Below are 16,349 nucleotides of genomic sequence, written 5' to 3' on the forward strand. Positions count from 1 at the left end.
ACGCATCCGCTGGTGGAGTGGATTCCTCTCTCCTTCAGCATCCAGAGCGATGGCTGTGGGAGTGTCCAGCTCAGGGGCAGGATGAGTCGGGTAGCTTTGGGCGCACTCAGCTTCTCAGGGAATGCTTGAGGCTGCAGGGCTTCAGGGAAAGAGCACCCATATTGGGTTAGAAGCCCTGGGCTCTGATCCTGCCCCTGCCCTTGATCAGCTGAGTGACCTTGAGCAGGTCTCCTCCTCTTGGGTACTTCAGTGATGAGGTAATAAAATATCCACCCTGACTTCTTGTTGTTATTATGTACCGTGGAGTCGGACCTGACTCATAACGAGTCCTTCTTGGGTTACCAAGGTAGTATATCTATGGAAGTAGATTGCCCAACCTTCCTTCTGAGGAGTGGCTGGTGGGTTTGAACCACCAGTCTTCTGGTTAGCATTCAAGTGCCTTAGGCACTACGCTACTAAAGAAGATGCCAGGGTCAAGTGCAGGAGCTAGAGATACATGTGTTCTTACTAGGCTGACTTGAAAGCAAACAGACTCCAGGGACTGGAGCCAAGGAGGGATTGGGAATGGGAGGGTGGTGATAAAGGCAGGCCCCAGTGATTGATTGGCTGGGTTCCTATACCCTGGCATGAAGTTGTCATGGGCCGACCCACATAGGCCCCTTTTGATAAGTGACTAGGAATGGAGTGGCCACACTTTTGCATCTTAAGGGGGCCCCCATTTTGTGCCTGGGGTGTCCACGAAGGGGAGTATGGGCCATTGCAACTGAATAGAGTTGATTAGAACAGCCACCTACTATGAGCATTGTCAGAGAACATCAGGGCAAACAGTAAACAGAAAAGTGCTGCATATCCAAGTTGTTGTTGTTGTTATGTGCCGTCCAGTCAGCCCCGACTCACAGCAACCCCTCCTTGGGTTTCTGAGGTGGTATATCTATGGAAGTACAGTGCCCAACCTTCCTTCTGAGGAGTGGCTGGTGGGTTTGAACCACTGGCCTCCTGATTAGCAGTCAAGTGCCTTAGGCACTATGCTACCTTTATTATTCTTTAATGCGCATGAAGAAGAAAGAAGGAGGAGGGAGGGAGGGAGGAAGAGAAGGGGAATAAGCAGAAGAAGGAGATCAAGAAGAGGAGGGGATGGGAGGGAAGAAGAGTAGGAAGGAGGAAGAGGAGGAAAGACTAGGTAGTGGAAAGGAAGGGGGAGGGAGCCAAGGAGGGAGGGAGGGACACATCCAAAGCCCTCTCCACTACGCTGATGTTTGACTAGTTTAGTCCTTTAGGAAAAGTGTCCTGCCACCCCTGGGCTTGGAAATGCCCTAGAAGGTTCTGAGTGCTGGGCAGAAGCCATCTCACCAATCATTACAAAAGGAACCCCCAGCGTGCTGGGGGAGTGATGCCAAGGCCTGGTCAAGGAGCCTGATGGGGAGGCTACCACAGGACCAGGTGTGGGGTCAGACAGACCTGGGCTTGGATGCTGCTGATGTGTGCCTTAGCAAGCTGAGCCTGTTTCCTCATCTGTGAAAGGTGTGACAATCTCAACCTAACAGCTTCTTCGAGGCACTGCTGGCTGGCCAAGGTGAGGCTCTAGGGGCCCCCTCAAGATGCAGAAGTGTGGCCACTCCATTCCTAGTCACTTATCAAAAGGGGCCTATGTGGGTCGGCCCATGACAACTTCATGCCAGGGTATAGGAACCCAGCCAATCAATCACTGGGGCCTGCCCTTATCACCACCCTCCTGCTGCTCTGGCTCTGCCTTCCCCAGGGACCCACTCATTGACCCCACTGCACCCCCTCATGAAGTAGGCACTATTGTTACCCTCATTTTGTACATGAGGAATCTGGGGTACAAAGAGGTTAGGACCTTGCCCAGAGTCACACAGCTAGTGAGTGGCAGAGTCAAGGTTTCAATTCTGGCCTTTCTGCCTCCAGTTCTGTTGAAGGTGGTTAAGGAAGGGTAGGAGGTGGGAGTCACACAAGCCCCCATCTTCCAAACTGGGGTCCTGCAAGCTTCCCTCTCTTCCATTCACCCAAGGTCTCTGACCTGCAGGTGATTAAGCAGTTCAGGAATAACATGGACATTTTGCACAACCTCTGTTTGTGCAGGGAGTTTTAGTGGGTCCTGGACTTCCAGTCCCAGCGGGGTGCTGAGGGTGCCATGCTTGGAGTTTGCAGGAAGATACTGCCATCTTGTGGTTATTCTCTGTCACTGCCACAGATTTGCAGGCTGAGCTCACTCACTGAGCGTCATCAATTTCAGGGAAGTAAGGTATCATCGTCCATAACTCCTCTACCCCCACATCACTAATTAGAGTTACCCACTCTGAATTTAACCACCTTTCCTTACTATATGCTGGTTCAACCACCCACTCTGAGAAAGTTCTGGACCTCTTCAAGACTCTAGTCCTTCATCTCTCTGTCTCCCCTCCATCCATCAGGCATCTCTTTTCTTCCATCCTAAAACAGCTAAGATTCCAAGGTCCATCATTTCATTAACACTCCCTAGCAATATCCTAAACCTCTGTCCCTCGTTTCCTTGTGGCCCCATCGGCCAACCCCCGGTGAACCCACCTACACCTGAGTGAGTGAGCCTCACAGGAGAAAGTTAACAGCAAGGCCAGTGGCTCCACTCTGAATTCATGACTACCAGCTATTATGGATTGGCTTGTGTCTCCCCCCAAAAAATATGTGTTAGAATCCTAACCCTATACCTGTGGATGTAAACCCGTTTTCTTTTCCATGAGCCTAATCACTACTGGGGAGCTCTGGTGGCGTGGTGCCTAAGGTATTTGACTGCTAACCAGAAGGCTGGTGGTTCAAACCCACCAGCCACTCCTTCGGAGGAAGACTGGGCAATCTACTACTGCAGAGATACCACATCAGAAACCCAAGGAGGGGTCGCTATGAGTCATATTCAACTTAATGGCAGTGAGCTTTTTTTTTTTTTTTTTTAATCACTATCGAGTTATAAGAAGGCGTACTAGATAGACACAGAGGCAAATACAAAGTGAGGAAAATAGATGGCATGTGAAGACCGCCTAGGAACGCCAAAGAACTCCCCAAGATGCTCCAGATTCATCACTTTCCTTGTCGCGCCTATGGTTGGGCGCCACCTGGCGGCCGCTTTCACACTGTTCCTTCAGAGCTGCGGCCAATAGCAACAGGCGATCAGATCTGCCTTTGCTTCCGCCAGGGGCAAAGTTCCCAGAGGCCTGCACTGGGGGTGAGGCTGTCTTCTGAGGCTCTGAATGGATTGAACGTGGTGAAGATTCAGTCTAGGTGTATGCGAGGACTTAGACTTGTTCTTACTGATTCCTGAAAGTAAAATAAAGCCCTACAGTGAAAATAATCACTCAAGAGCCCTCGTGGTGCAACAGTTTAGTACTCAACTGCAAATCTAAAGATTGACTGCTCAAACCCACCCAGCAGTTCTGCAGGAGAAAGACCTGACACTCTGCTTCCTTAAAGATTACAGTGGAGAAAATCCTGAGGCAGTTCTACCCTGTTGCAAGGTGTTGGCTGAGTGGGAATTGATTCAATAGCACCACCACCAACAGCACTCTTTATTATCATCATCATCATCATCATCATCATCATCATCATCATCATCAAGGAGTAGTGAGTTCCCCATCTCTGGAGGTATTTAACAGACACTGGGCAAGCCCGTGTCTGAGCCATTGCAGAGGGAATTCTGGCATTAGGTGAGGATAGATTAGATGGCAGCCAAGGCCCCCACCTCTGCCATCCTTGGCGTCTGCACAATGGACCCAGATGGATCACTGCAGCCCTCAGGGGCAGCCTCTGCCCTGTGTGCCCCCTGGGGAATCACAGTCGCTACTGGAGTGGGTGCTGCACATTTGTTCCCAGGCACCTGGTAGTGGGAGTAATGTTGAGGCCCTAGGACCTGGCTGCTAAGCCCTGCCATGGGTTTCATCAGACAGAGGAGTGGCTCAGGGGAAGAGACCCTGCCTTGGCCACCATCCCATGAAGGGATGAAGGAGGGAAGGAGCTGGGGCAGGCACCAGTGTTCCCCTGATGCAACTGGGGGAAACAGCACCCAGGTAGGAGCCATTGGCTAACTGCAGAGAGGGCCACAGCTTCATGGCTCAGGACTCTGACCCAGCCAGTGAACCTTTGAGCCAGGGCAGCTCTGAACCTGATCCCGCCCTGCTTCAAAGCCTTCTGTAGCTCCTCGGTGCCCAGTATTGAGTGCGTGGGTCTTGTTTGGCTTGTGTAATGTTTTAAAAAAGTTGAGCCAACAATTACAAATTAAATGGCGGTATCAGGATTGGAGGAAGGCTCATTAACAACCTGCGATATGCATATGACATAATCTTACTTGCTGAAAGTGAAGATGACTTGAAGCACTTACTGATGAAGATCAAAGACTTCAGTCTGCAGTGTGGATTACATCTCAACATAAATAAAACAAAAATTCTCATAATTGGACCAATACACAACATCATGATAAACAGAGAAAAGATTGAAGTTGTCAAGGATTTCATTTTACTTGAATCCACGATCAACACCCATGGAACCAGCAGTTAAGAAATCAAATGATGTATTGCATTGGGCAAATTCGCTGCAAAAGACCTCTTTAAAGTTTTTAAGAGCAACAATATAACTTTGAAGACTAGGTGACACGATAAATACCTGTTATTTAGAGCCACTTGCCATGTGGTACATTTTTCCAGCCACCCCAGAAAACTCAAACAGGTCAGCAAGGCACGGATATCACGGTATTTTCAATCACCTCAGATGCATGTGAGAACTGGACAATGAATAAGGAAGACTGGAGAAGCATTGCTGCCTTTGAATTATGATGTTGGTGAGAAATACTGAGTGTACCATGGACTGCTGGAAGAACGAACAAATCCGTCTTGGAAAAAGTACAGCCAGAATGTTCCACAGAAATGAAAATGGCCAGACTTTGTCTTTCGTGCTTTGGTCATGTTGTCAGAAGGGACCAGTCCCTGGAGAAGGATATCATGCTGGGTAAAGTAGAGGGTCAGCAAAAAAAAGAGGGAAGACCCTTAACAAGATGGATGGACAGTGGCTGCCACGGTGGGCTCAAGCATAGCAAGGATTGTGAGGATGGACAGGACCGAGCTGGGTTTGGTTCTGTTGCACACAGGGTCACGCCAATCTTTTAGGTTAATAGCTGAATGCAAGCCATTTGTGCCACCCAGGGCCTTACTGAGGTAGAGTGGGTCTTAATCCCATCTGAATAGTGTCCTATAAAAGACAACTCAATGGCACCTAACAACAACACATCCAAATACTGATTGTGAGTTTCTAAAAGGAGGATGCTGTGGCCTTCCTGGGCACACTCCTACCTGGCAGCCATGAAGTGCAGCCAAACATCAAGGCTCTTCCCTTTCAGGGGGTACATGTGATCTCCATTTGGCCACAGTCTCCACTTCTCCCTGCCATCCCTAACACTGAGGCCAAATGTGACAGGTCATTTTATAGACCATTTGTCTTGTTGCTCCACTCTAGTAGAGACCCATTGCTTAGTATCCATGCTGCTAACGAAAGTGGGTGATGAGCACTGCACTGAGACAGCTGGTGCTTTGAGAAAGAAAAGGGACGTGTCAGCGTGGCTGCTTCCCTCATTCACACACCTGACTTGTCTGGACCCTAGGACATTCGTGTCTCCGACCCCTGGCCTACAAACCAAGTCCCAAGACCCAGCATAGGGGGGGCGCCTTGTGAGCCGACCCCAACATCAAGGAGCAGAGCTGTGTCGACCTGTTTGAGTTTCCTAGGGTGGCCGGAACAGAGTACCACCCAGCGAGTGGAGTTAATGAGCAGGCATTGAGGCTGGAAGTCCACATTCAGGGGGTCAGCGGGCTGTTTCCCTGTTTTTTCAGAAGAAGAACCTTCCTTGCTTCTTGCAGCTTCTGTAACCCCAACATTCCTTGGCTTCTAGATGCATCTTCACATGACCATTTTCCCTCTGTCTGCCTCTGTGTCTCTTGTCTTTTATAGTTCAGATGGGATTAAGACCCACTCTACCCCAGTAAGGCCCCTGGGTGGCACAAATGGCTTGCATTCAGCTACTAACCTAAAAGATTGGCAATTCAAGCCCACCTCAGTACTGTGGAAGAAAGGCCTGGTGATCTGCTTCTATAATGATTTAAAAAAAAAAAAAAACCAACTCACTGCCATCGATTCGATTCTGACTCATAGTGACCCCTCCTTGGGTTCCGAGGCGGTATCTCTACAGAAGTAGATTGCCCAGTCTTCCTTCCAAGGAGTGGCTGGTGGATTTGAACCGCCAGGCTTCTGGTTAGCAGTCAAGTGCCTTAGGCACTACACCACAGGTAATAGCCAAGAAAACTCTATGGAGACATGAGACCACCATGAGTCAGAATTGACTGAACAGCAGCGGTTTTGTTTTTTCTGGACTCTAGTTAATTTAATTGACACTATCTTCAAAGACCCTATTTCCAAATGAGGTCACACTCACAGGTAGGGAGATTTAGGGCTTCAACATATCTTTTTATTATTATTATTTTAATTTTTGTTGTGATTTTGGTGAAAGTTTACAGAGCAAATTCATTTTCCACACAGCAGTTCATACACATTTTGTCTCCTGACATTGACTGCAATTCCCCCCAATGCACCAGCTCTCTTCCCACTCCCTCCCCATAGTTACCTCTTCCCTGTGTCCTTCCCTGTATAAGGAACTCCCACTTCCTGAGCTGTCTCCCTGTGCAAGCACTGTCCTTCTGTTCTCCCACAATTGATTGCTTCAAGGAGTGTAGCTACCTGATGTAAACGTTCACCCCATATGCCTGGTGTTTGGCTAGAACCCACAGGAGTGAGTTCAGTTAAAGACTTCAGCATATCTTTTGGGGGACGTGTGTCAGTCATCACAGAGGCCTGGTAGATAGAGGCCATGCCCGGCCCTGTGGCTGCTGGGTCTGTGTTGCCTCCGCCAGCCCGCTCCTGTACCCTGTCTGACTCCACTGGCCCACTCTTCCCCACTGTGGGCTTTCTCATCTCTTTACCTGTGATCTGATCATGCTATTCCCTCCCCTTGATGCTTTCCACCATCTTCTCCACCTGCCTAAATGCCACCCTCTTTCAGGGTCCCTCTGTAGGTATTTCATTCAGGCTCTCTGCTACTTGGTCCTGGTGCCCCAGCTACGGGAAATCACTTTCTATTCTGTGGTGAGCTCCAGGAGGTCTAGTCAAAATTGATTCATCTTCCTTCCCCCAGTGCTTTGCCCACTACGATTAGGTCAACAAATAGTTGTTGAGTTTTTAGGTATCCCAGCCATTCTCTCGGGGGAAGCTTCGTAGGTCAAGTAGCAGACAGACAGATTCATGCCACCCACAGTGAGGCCTAGGCTGGGCCAGCTCCTCGGCACTGCTGGGATAGCACTGATTCGCTGGCCCCCTTTCCTGGACTCCCCAGAGCCCCCACTCCAGGTGAGGGTCATTGAGAGGACACCAACTTACACCAGTCATTCCCACACATACCTCTAGCAGACGCAGCCTTCCCATCTAGCCCAGAAACCAAAAAAAAAAAAAAAAGTCAATTCCAACTCACAGCAACCCCCATTGGATTTCGGAGGGTGTAAATCTATGGAAGTAGATTGCCCCCCCCCTTCCTTCCGCAGAGTGGCTGGTGGGTTTGAACCACCAACCTTCTGGTTAGCAGTCAAATGACTTAGGCACTGCATCACCTACTAAAAGGACATCAACTTCTTCTCTTAGTAGGAAGTTTCATGAACAAAGGGCACTGCAAACTTTTGCCTAAAAGTGTCTGCCATGAAATGCATGATTGAGAAACTACATTAAAGGCATCTCAGGAAAGCCAACCCCAGTGTTCAGAGATCTTACCTCCTCCAGAAAGCTTTCTGGGTGCCTGGCTTGGCTGGGAGCCCAGTGAGCTTCCAAAGCTGCCTGGACCAACTGATGTCTGCCTGCCTCATGTCCATCGCCCTCTAGACTGAGGGCTCTGAGGGCAGTGTGTGCTGTCCCATCGCTGGCCCCAGGGAGGGGACTGAGACAGATCTGCTTAATGATTGTTGAACAAGCATGGACCCTTCATTCCCGCCCTACCCTACCCTGCCCTGTCGTTTGTATTTTGAAATCCAGAACTTGGGAGTTCCTGGTGGCAAGCTTCTCCCTTCCCTGGAATTTTTCTTCCAGCTCAGGGATTATGGTAGGAGCAGTGCCCTGCTGAGAACTGTCAATCAGTTCTCCAAGGCTCCATTCTAAGGCTAGTGTGAGGTGCCCATGGCCCCATACAGGAGAACCAGTTTGATGGGAGGTCTTCCCCTGGAGTGACCCAGGAGGAGGCCAGGAGGGAGGAGAGGCATGCTGTTGGGGGTGGATGGGAGGTTGGATGAGGCTGGCTGTGAGGAGGCGAGGGGGTTGTGGAGAGCAGGCAGTCTCAGCCCCCGGGTGACCAGCACTGGGAGGAGGGCTCTGAGGGCTTTAGTTACAGATGAAGTTGGAGTTCCAACACAGATGGGATAAAGCCTTAACAACCGAGGTGAGACTGTCTTGGAGGGGCGGGGGAGTATCAGAGAAATCCATTTCAGAGCAGTTATTGGAAAAACAAAACTGTTTCATCTTTCTACTTCAAGGGGTTAAGACGGCTGGATGAAATCCATTCTATTTAAATATTCATATGCACAAATACATGTTTGTATAAGCTCAGATTTTCCTGAAAGGATGGGGAGGAATGTATTGATGGCTTCTGTGAACTGGGACTGGGGATGGGGGGCTGGGGACATGGGAAGGAGGCAGACTGACTCACCTGTTCTGTACCTTTTGCATGTTTTTAACCACAGGCAGGTATCACGGTTTCAATTAAAATGGACAAAATTTTGAAAAAGTTGCCGAACAGACCTAGGTGAGGTTTTCCTTGTGTCTAATCTCAAGCCATCAGCTGGAAATGAAGCTTATTTGGTCTTATGGGTAGTGCCTAGGTGCTGTGATGGCACAGTGCCTGAGACATTTGACTGCTAACCAGAAGGTTGGCGGTTCAAATCCATCAGCCACGGAGGAAGACTGTGCAATTACATCTGTAGAGACATCGTCTTGGAAACCCAGTGGGGGTCGCTATGAGTCAGAATCGACTCGATGGCAGTCGGTTTGGTTTGGCATGGGTAGAGCAGATGGTTAAGTGCACAGCTATTAACTGAAAGGTTAGTGGTTCACTCAGAAGACCAGGTGGCCTGTTTCTGAAAGGTTGCCGCCACTGGAAACCCTATGAAGGACAGTTCTACCCTGACACACGTGGGGTTGCCCTGAGAGGAACCAACTCGATGGCGGTGGGTTTCAACCAATTATGGGCTCTAGTGGAGAAGGGGCAGCCGGCTGCTTTTTCTCACCCAGGAACCCTCCATGGGCAACAGCCGATGGCTCAGTGCTCTGGGCCAATTACAACCGTCCCCTCTGTGGGATTCTGAGAAGGGCCAGAAGGTCGTTCCTGATTGCTGATAGAAAGACAGCCAAGAAGACAGCAGAATACAATCTGAATTTTTTTTTTTTTTATTAGACTAGGAAATATAATTTATTTCATAAAAATTAATTTTGTTACAATAGGAATGCTAAACGTTATTTACAGGTTGTAGTTTACAGAATAAACAGAAGTGGGATTGGGGGCCATCCCTGGAGCCCTGTACCCCCTGGACATATAACCACATCCACAGCCCAGGAAGGGGCCAGCCCTTTGTCCCCAGGAGAGCTGCTCCCTTCACTCGAGCTACTGGTCACTTCCCCTCAAGGGCCTGCTAAGGGATCCCACTCAGCTGCTAGAAGCCAGAGGGTGTGGATCATCCAGGAGATGGGGAGGGTCCCCCACATCCTCAGGAGGACTCCTCCCCTCCAGCTCTGGAGCCTGGGGCACCATGAGAGGGGCAGGCGAGGGAGAGGCACATAGAAGATACACTGACTGACCCTGTGGACCCAGGGGACAGGACACAGGCATGCCACCCTCCAGGCGTCAGAACCAGGGACGCAGAAGAGGGCACACACCCACGGAGGTGGGGACAGACAGACAGACACAAACACACACACACACTCCAGGATGAGAGAGACCTAAACACATGGGCTCTGCATGCCCCCAGCGGCATCTAACCACTAGTTCTCAAGGCCCACATAGGTGCACATGACGGGCTGACTCTCAGGTCTGAGTAGAAGGGAAGCTGCTAATCCCAGCACTGAGGAAGGCAGTGTGGGGACATAGTCACAGCTGCCTTGGCAGATTGAAGGAGACAGAAAACCCTTTCTGGGCTTTTCTTATAAAGCTGGATAGCTTGAACCTTCCCCAGAGGCGCCAGCCACCTGGTTCTATACTCCAGGTATACAATTCCTAGAAATCAGATTAGAAATGCAGCATGGCTGGCTGGCTGGTTTCACCTCTAAGAACTCTCGTCTGGGTGGGGCTATGGAGGGCAGGGCTATGGCAGACCGTGGTCAACTTTTGTTTTGGAGAACCTATTAGGATTCCCTTCAGAAGCCAAGAGTCACTGTGTCAGTCAGAACCCAAGAGGGGCTCCGACAGCAGCCACAGGGCCTCCTCAGTTTAAAAAGGAAACTGAAGTCCAGAGAAGGCAGTGACATGCCCAAAGTCACACAGCAACTTAATGAATGGCAAAGCTGGACTCAATCCCAGTCTTTGGACTCTAAGGCTACACACAGGCATCTTTAGAGGCGGGTGACAGGAATGGCACCAAGAAAAGCCCTCCTGGTATAATCTAATGCTATACTCACCAAGGCTCACAACACTCAGCTAAAGTGACCAGGGAAGTGGAGCCCACAAGGGGTGGGCAGCCCTGGCAGAGGTGTGCTGTCTTTGTCCAAGGCGCTGTCTGCACAGATACGGAAAGAAAGGGCTTTGTGCTTGGCCTCGGGGACCCAGACAGGTCTTAGCCTGAGTGCAGGCCGGGCCACCTACTGAACAAATCCTTCCTCAAACCTCCTGGCAGGTTGCCCATGGCCAGCCCCCACTCCCACCAGGCAGCGGTGAGAACCATCATAAACTCATGAGCCCATGCAGGGAAGCCAAGCCAGGACACTGGCTGGGACTGCAGCTCTAAACCCGCTCTCCTTCCAGGAGATTTTCAAAGCCAAGGTGTGCCCAGGCTGGTCTCAAAAGCCGCTCAAGGACCTGCTGGGGCAAGCCCTGAGGTCAGCGCCCAGAGCTGCTGTGAAGCTGGCACTCACCTTGCCCTAGAGTCAAAGAGAAGCTTTTGATGACTTCTCTGTATTTGCTGCAGATCCTGGTTCAGCCATCGGCCCTGAAAAGGGACAGGGTCTTTCCTGACACAGAAACACTCTGGACCCTGATGGCCTCAGAATATTCCAGAACAGGCTGGTTGGGGGTGCTAGCCCTTCCAGCTTGGCAACCCGGCCCCCATTCAGAAAATTACTTCAAGATTTCCCAGGCTGCAGAGGACGGGCAAGAAGATTAAAGGGAGGTTCCCGTGGAGATTAGAGCAGGGAAAACAGCCCTCCACTCTCCCCCTCCACTCCTGGGCTGTAACTTGGCCAGGCCGCCTACCTCTCAGCCTCCCACACTACAGGGCTGACTGCTAACTCGTTCTTCAAAGCCAACTCGAGTCCCAGAAGCTCAGGCTTCTGTGGCTAGAGAGGACAACCCCACCAAATCCTGTTTTACAAAAATAAACTGAGGCCTGGGAGCAGGGATTCTGGATTCCTGAGCATCAGAAAACTGTTCTAACCCCCAGCCCACCTGGGCTGTTGGGTGGGTGGAGGGTGTCCTGGCTCCCTAGATGGACACCCTAGGAGAGAGGTATCCATGAGCATCCCCACATTTATTATTTCTGCTCGAGCTCCATTTCCAGGCCACAGTCCCTCTCCAGGAGTCATCAGGCCATGACTTTGGACACATTCTCCCTGGCTCAGAACTGACCTGGTCCACTCACATCTTCCATTCCAGTGCTTCCTAATCTAGGTTCCCTGGAGTCCCTACAGGAACCTGAGGGCATCTGCCTGGGGCTGCTAGAAGGAGGCCTCCACTCCAGCCCACAGTACTCCTCTGTTTCCACAGATTCAAAGTCTGCTTAAGATTTTAGAGGGAAACATGGTACAGGAGCTAGAACCCAGTCTGACCTACTCCTTGTACAACTGGGGAGACTGACGCATGGTCTGAAGTTAGGACAAGAAGAATGCATTAGTAGCAGTGTATTCCCCATCCAGTCTCTCTCCCTGACCCTGACACACACACACACACACACACACACACGCTCACTCAGTCTTGGCCAGAACCATGCACCCATCTACTTTCATCCACTCAAGAAAAGAGTTTTATATATATATTTTTAATGTTGTTTTTCATTTTCTTTTTTTTTTCTCTTAAAAAGGACTTATCCAAATATCTGGATAATAAATCATTTGCGTTTCCTAAGAAACTGGGTTTTTCTTTTCCCTTGTGGTTTTGGTGTTTCTTCTTTGAGTCTTACTAGCTATCTGAAGCTTTCTTTCTTTTTTTTCCTTTTTCCTTCTGGACAGGAGAAAGCCGTTTGTCTGAATTGTACTCCACTCATCAAAATGGTATGAAAGAGAAGGGGGCTTAGGGAGGAGGGAGGAAATCAATAACCGAGAAGAAAATGAGTGAACCGAAAACAAAATGTGACCAGAAGTCCGGAGGCGAATGGTGGGGAGTTGGAGAGCTGCCTCCTTGCTCTCCCTACCGGCCACCAGAGGCCTCTGTCCCATCCCCCATCCCTGCATGGAGGGCTGAGGCTAGAGAGAGATGGCAGGGGATGGAGAAGGAACTTTGGTCCTCGGACAAGAGAGTCCATGGATTTTCTAAGGCTGGTCGTGGTCGGGGCCTAGGGCAAGGGGAGGAGGAGGAGCTGCTCCGGCTGTGAGCTGGGGTAGCAGAGGCTGAACGTCCAATCGGGAGGCTGCCCTGAGTCTCCCTGCGCCCGTCTCCTGCTGGCCCTGCCAGCCTGCGTCCCAGGGCAGCTCAACAGTCCCCGTCAGTGGCCATGGCCACCAGCATCTCACTCTTGCCCATCTCCTCCAAGGCACTTGCCAGGCTATTGAGGTCCCCATCATCCTGCTGCAGAGCTTCCCAGAGGTCCAGGATCACGCCCGTGGGACTTGCTTTGGTGGCAAAGTAGTTCAGGTACCTGGCAGAGGGAGAAAGACATTGGGCTCCTGGAATACTCAGTACCTCCCAGGAGCCCGGAGATGGAGGGAACACTGGGGAAGGCTCTGGGTTCTGGGGCCCCACCATCCTGCCTCTCAGGCTTCCAGACCGTGTGGCCCTGGGCAAGGCACGGCACCTCTCTGACTTCAGGCTCCTCATCTCTAGGATGGGAATGATGTCTCTCAGCCCTCAGACAGGATCCAAGATCATGTAAAGTATGGGGCTAGCACAGTCTCTGGCATGGCCTTGTCTCGTCCATCATCACTATTTATCACGATTATTATTATTGTTGTTGAAAGACCCTGGCACCTGGAGAGATTGTCCCAACCTGGCACTCCATTCTTTTCTTTTTCTCCCACCTTTGTTCACAATTTGGTCTTGCCCCCTGAACTCCCCCAATGTGGGAACAAGGCTTCCAGCAGCTTTGTAAATCCCACCTATTTTGAGTTTAGTTCTTGTACTTGGCATCTGCTCAACACAGGCTTATTAAGCAGTGCAAGTGGTTAACACACTGAGCTGCTAAACAAAAGTGACAATCCGAGTCTACCCAGAGGTATCACAGAAGAAAGGCCTGACAATCCATCTCTGAAAAACCAGCCACTTGAAAACCTCAGAGCACAGTTCTACTCTGGCACACGTCAGCGACCAGGAGTAGGAGCCAACGTGACAGCTCCTTTTTTTTTTTTTTTTTTTTTTAACATTGTCATGTAATTCTATGATTATTTTCACCATTATATCTATCTAGCATTTTATGTTGTCCAAAAGATTTCTGACACTGGGTTTTACTCTTTTATTCAGCAGGCATTTGTGGGATTCCTGCTGCCCTGGGCACTGGCTGGTGCTGGCTGCAGATGGGATCACCCACAGTCAGTGTCTGGCTTTATGTGGCTTATATGATCCAGATGTAGGCAGGTGAAGAATTACTCCCATGTAATAGGCTTAGGCGAGTGTGGTGGCCTCTCAAAATATGTTTGGCCAAGGACTGTTGTGGTGAAATGAGTTCCTTTATGTGACCTCTTGCATCGATCCTTTGGAAAAACAGCCTGAGAGGGTTCCCCCTAAGCCCTGACGAGTTTAAGAAGGTTGAGTCATGGACTGTATGTGTTGCATAGCAACCAAATCTTTTGTGCATGGGACTTTGACCTGCATAGGAAGCAGGCAGTGGTGTTCTGCTCAAAGATGGCAGCTGACTGTTCTGCTTTAAATGTATGTCAGCCGCCATTTTTGAGTCAGGTACCGCTGCCTGTTTCCCACTTGGGTCAAAATCCCACATGCAAAAGATCCGGTTGTTATGCCACATTTACGCTCCATCACCATGACTGAACCATTCCCAAGCCCTGTTTCTAACCCAGAGTGTTTGTTACTTTTGTCCAAGTTGATTGACATTTCAGGGGCAAACTATAAACAACTTGGGGTTTGATACTTTGTCAGGCCCTGGGCTGCAGCCTGCTTTCAGGGATTGGTAATATACTTACACAAATCAAGTGACTATAGCCTACTACACAAATGAAGTATCTGAGGCCTCCTGAGATGGGATTGGTCAGTTCATGGTCCTGCTGGGAGGGCCATGCCTTGCAATTGACAAAGTTTGCTTATATACGCAGCCATCTCCACAGAGGTTGGCAGACAGAAGCAGAAGGAAGAAAGAAAAGAGAAGTAGAGAGACAGAAAGGAACCCCCTAAAAGAGCTGTAACATGATTTAAGGGCTGTAACACTGGAACAGTGGGAGGAAGGGGCCCTGCAGCAGAACCCAGAGAGACAGGCCCAGAAGGGGTCCTATGGCAGCGGTGGGAGTGAAGGCAGAAACTTGCTGCTAGGAATGCAGCTAAGAGAGCCGAACAAAACAGCTAAAGAGGCTATGAGCTGGGTCAGTCAGCTGTGGAGAGGCTGATGGCAGGGAGCCCAAAGGCAGAAAGCCTGTCCTGAGGGGGCTGAGAGAAGGCCTACACAACTGAGATCCGACATGCTGGCAGAGAAGGGCTTGCTTACACTGCCAGCCAAGAGTCGCTGAGAGAGTTGTCCTGCACTGAAGAAGGGAGGGGTGTGCTTGCCTCTTCGAGGAAGCCTTCCAGACTTTAACTACCTGCTTCCTGATCCTGAACCAGAGTTGTACCCTTAATGAAGCACTATAACTGTAAGTATGGTCTCTGAGTTTTGTATGGCCATTGAAACAAATTATTGAATCCAATGGAGAAAAAGGAGTGACTGGGAGGGAGGGCTAGTGTCACAGTTGGTAAAAAGGTTGGAGAGTGGAAGTATGTCTGACCTTTACCTCATGATCTTGATTTGTGTTATTCCCCTGGAAGTCAGACAGATTCTGACGCTGTGACTACCATTTCATAGCTGTGCTCCAAGCGTGATGCTCCTCAAAGAAACAGGCTTCTCAGACCTGGCATGCCCCAGCCTGAGCTCCTGAGCTTCCTCCTCAGCCTCCCCCAACCTCCCCATCTCTGTAGATGACAACCCCAAAGGTTGAAAAGGCCCACGTGGCCCTGCAGGAGGGGCTCTCAGCTCCCTGATCAGATGTCCTACCTCTTCCCCTTTGCTCACTGTGCTCCACAGACAGGGCCTCCTGCTGTCCTTCTAACACATCAGGCCCGCTGCTGCCTCAGGGCCTTTTTGCTAGTTGCTCCCTCTGTTTGAGCAGAGGATGCCTGCATGGCTCCTCTTTGACCTTTCCATCAACATCCCCTTCTCAGTGAGGCCTCCCATCCACAACTACAGGCTTCTCATTCCCCATCTCTTTCCTGTGCTTATTCTTCTCCACAACCCTCATCACCATCTGACATTCTCTACATCACATGGGGGGGGGGTCCTGCTGACTGTCTGTCTCCCTCCATGGAATATAATGTCCACAGGATTTACCCACACCACGCACTGCCATGGAGTTGATTCCAACTCATAGCAACCCTCCAGGACAGAGTAGAACTGCTGCACAGGGTTCTCAAGGCTGTAAATCTTTATGGAAGCAGATTGCCTCCTCTTTCTCCCATGGAGCAGGTGGTGGGTTTGAACAGCCAACATTTGGTTAGCAGCCCAATGCTTTAACCACAGCGCCACCGGAGTTCCTTCTACAGGCCGTGGGGGAATGGTATTTGTTTATTCACTGTTGTATCCTCCGAACCTAGACTGTGCCTAGCACGTAGTAGGTCAGCAAATAATCCCTGAATAAAGGCTCTTAGGGACTCAACACTGGGTGTTCAAAAC

At 50.2% G+C, this 16,349-nt stretch overlaps 1 protein-coding gene across 1 annotated transcript in view; it reads right to left on the bottom strand.

Annotated features, from left to right (window-relative positions):
• Nucleotides 1-12,955: 12,955 nt before the first annotated feature.
• The window catches only part of UNC5B (unc-5 netrin receptor B), a 99,298-nt gene continuing 95,904 nt past the window's right edge, over nucleotides 12,956-16,349 (bottom strand). Inside the window, exon 17 of the mRNA XM_007940650.2 lies at nucleotides 12,956-13,121. Within this exon, the coding sequence (XP_007938841.1) occupies nucleotides 12,956-13,121 (166 nt within the window). The remainder of the gene's footprint in view (nucleotides 13,122-16,349) is intronic.

The sequence above is a fragment of the Orycteropus afer genome, unplaced genomic scaffold (genome assembly GCF_000298275.1).
Source record: "Orycteropus afer afer isolate SDZICR_OR568_19922 unplaced genomic scaffold, OryAfe1.0 scaffold00070, whole genome shotgun sequence".
In the NCBI taxonomy this organism is placed as follows: Eukaryota; Metazoa; Chordata; class Mammalia; order Tubulidentata; family Orycteropodidae; genus Orycteropus; species Orycteropus afer.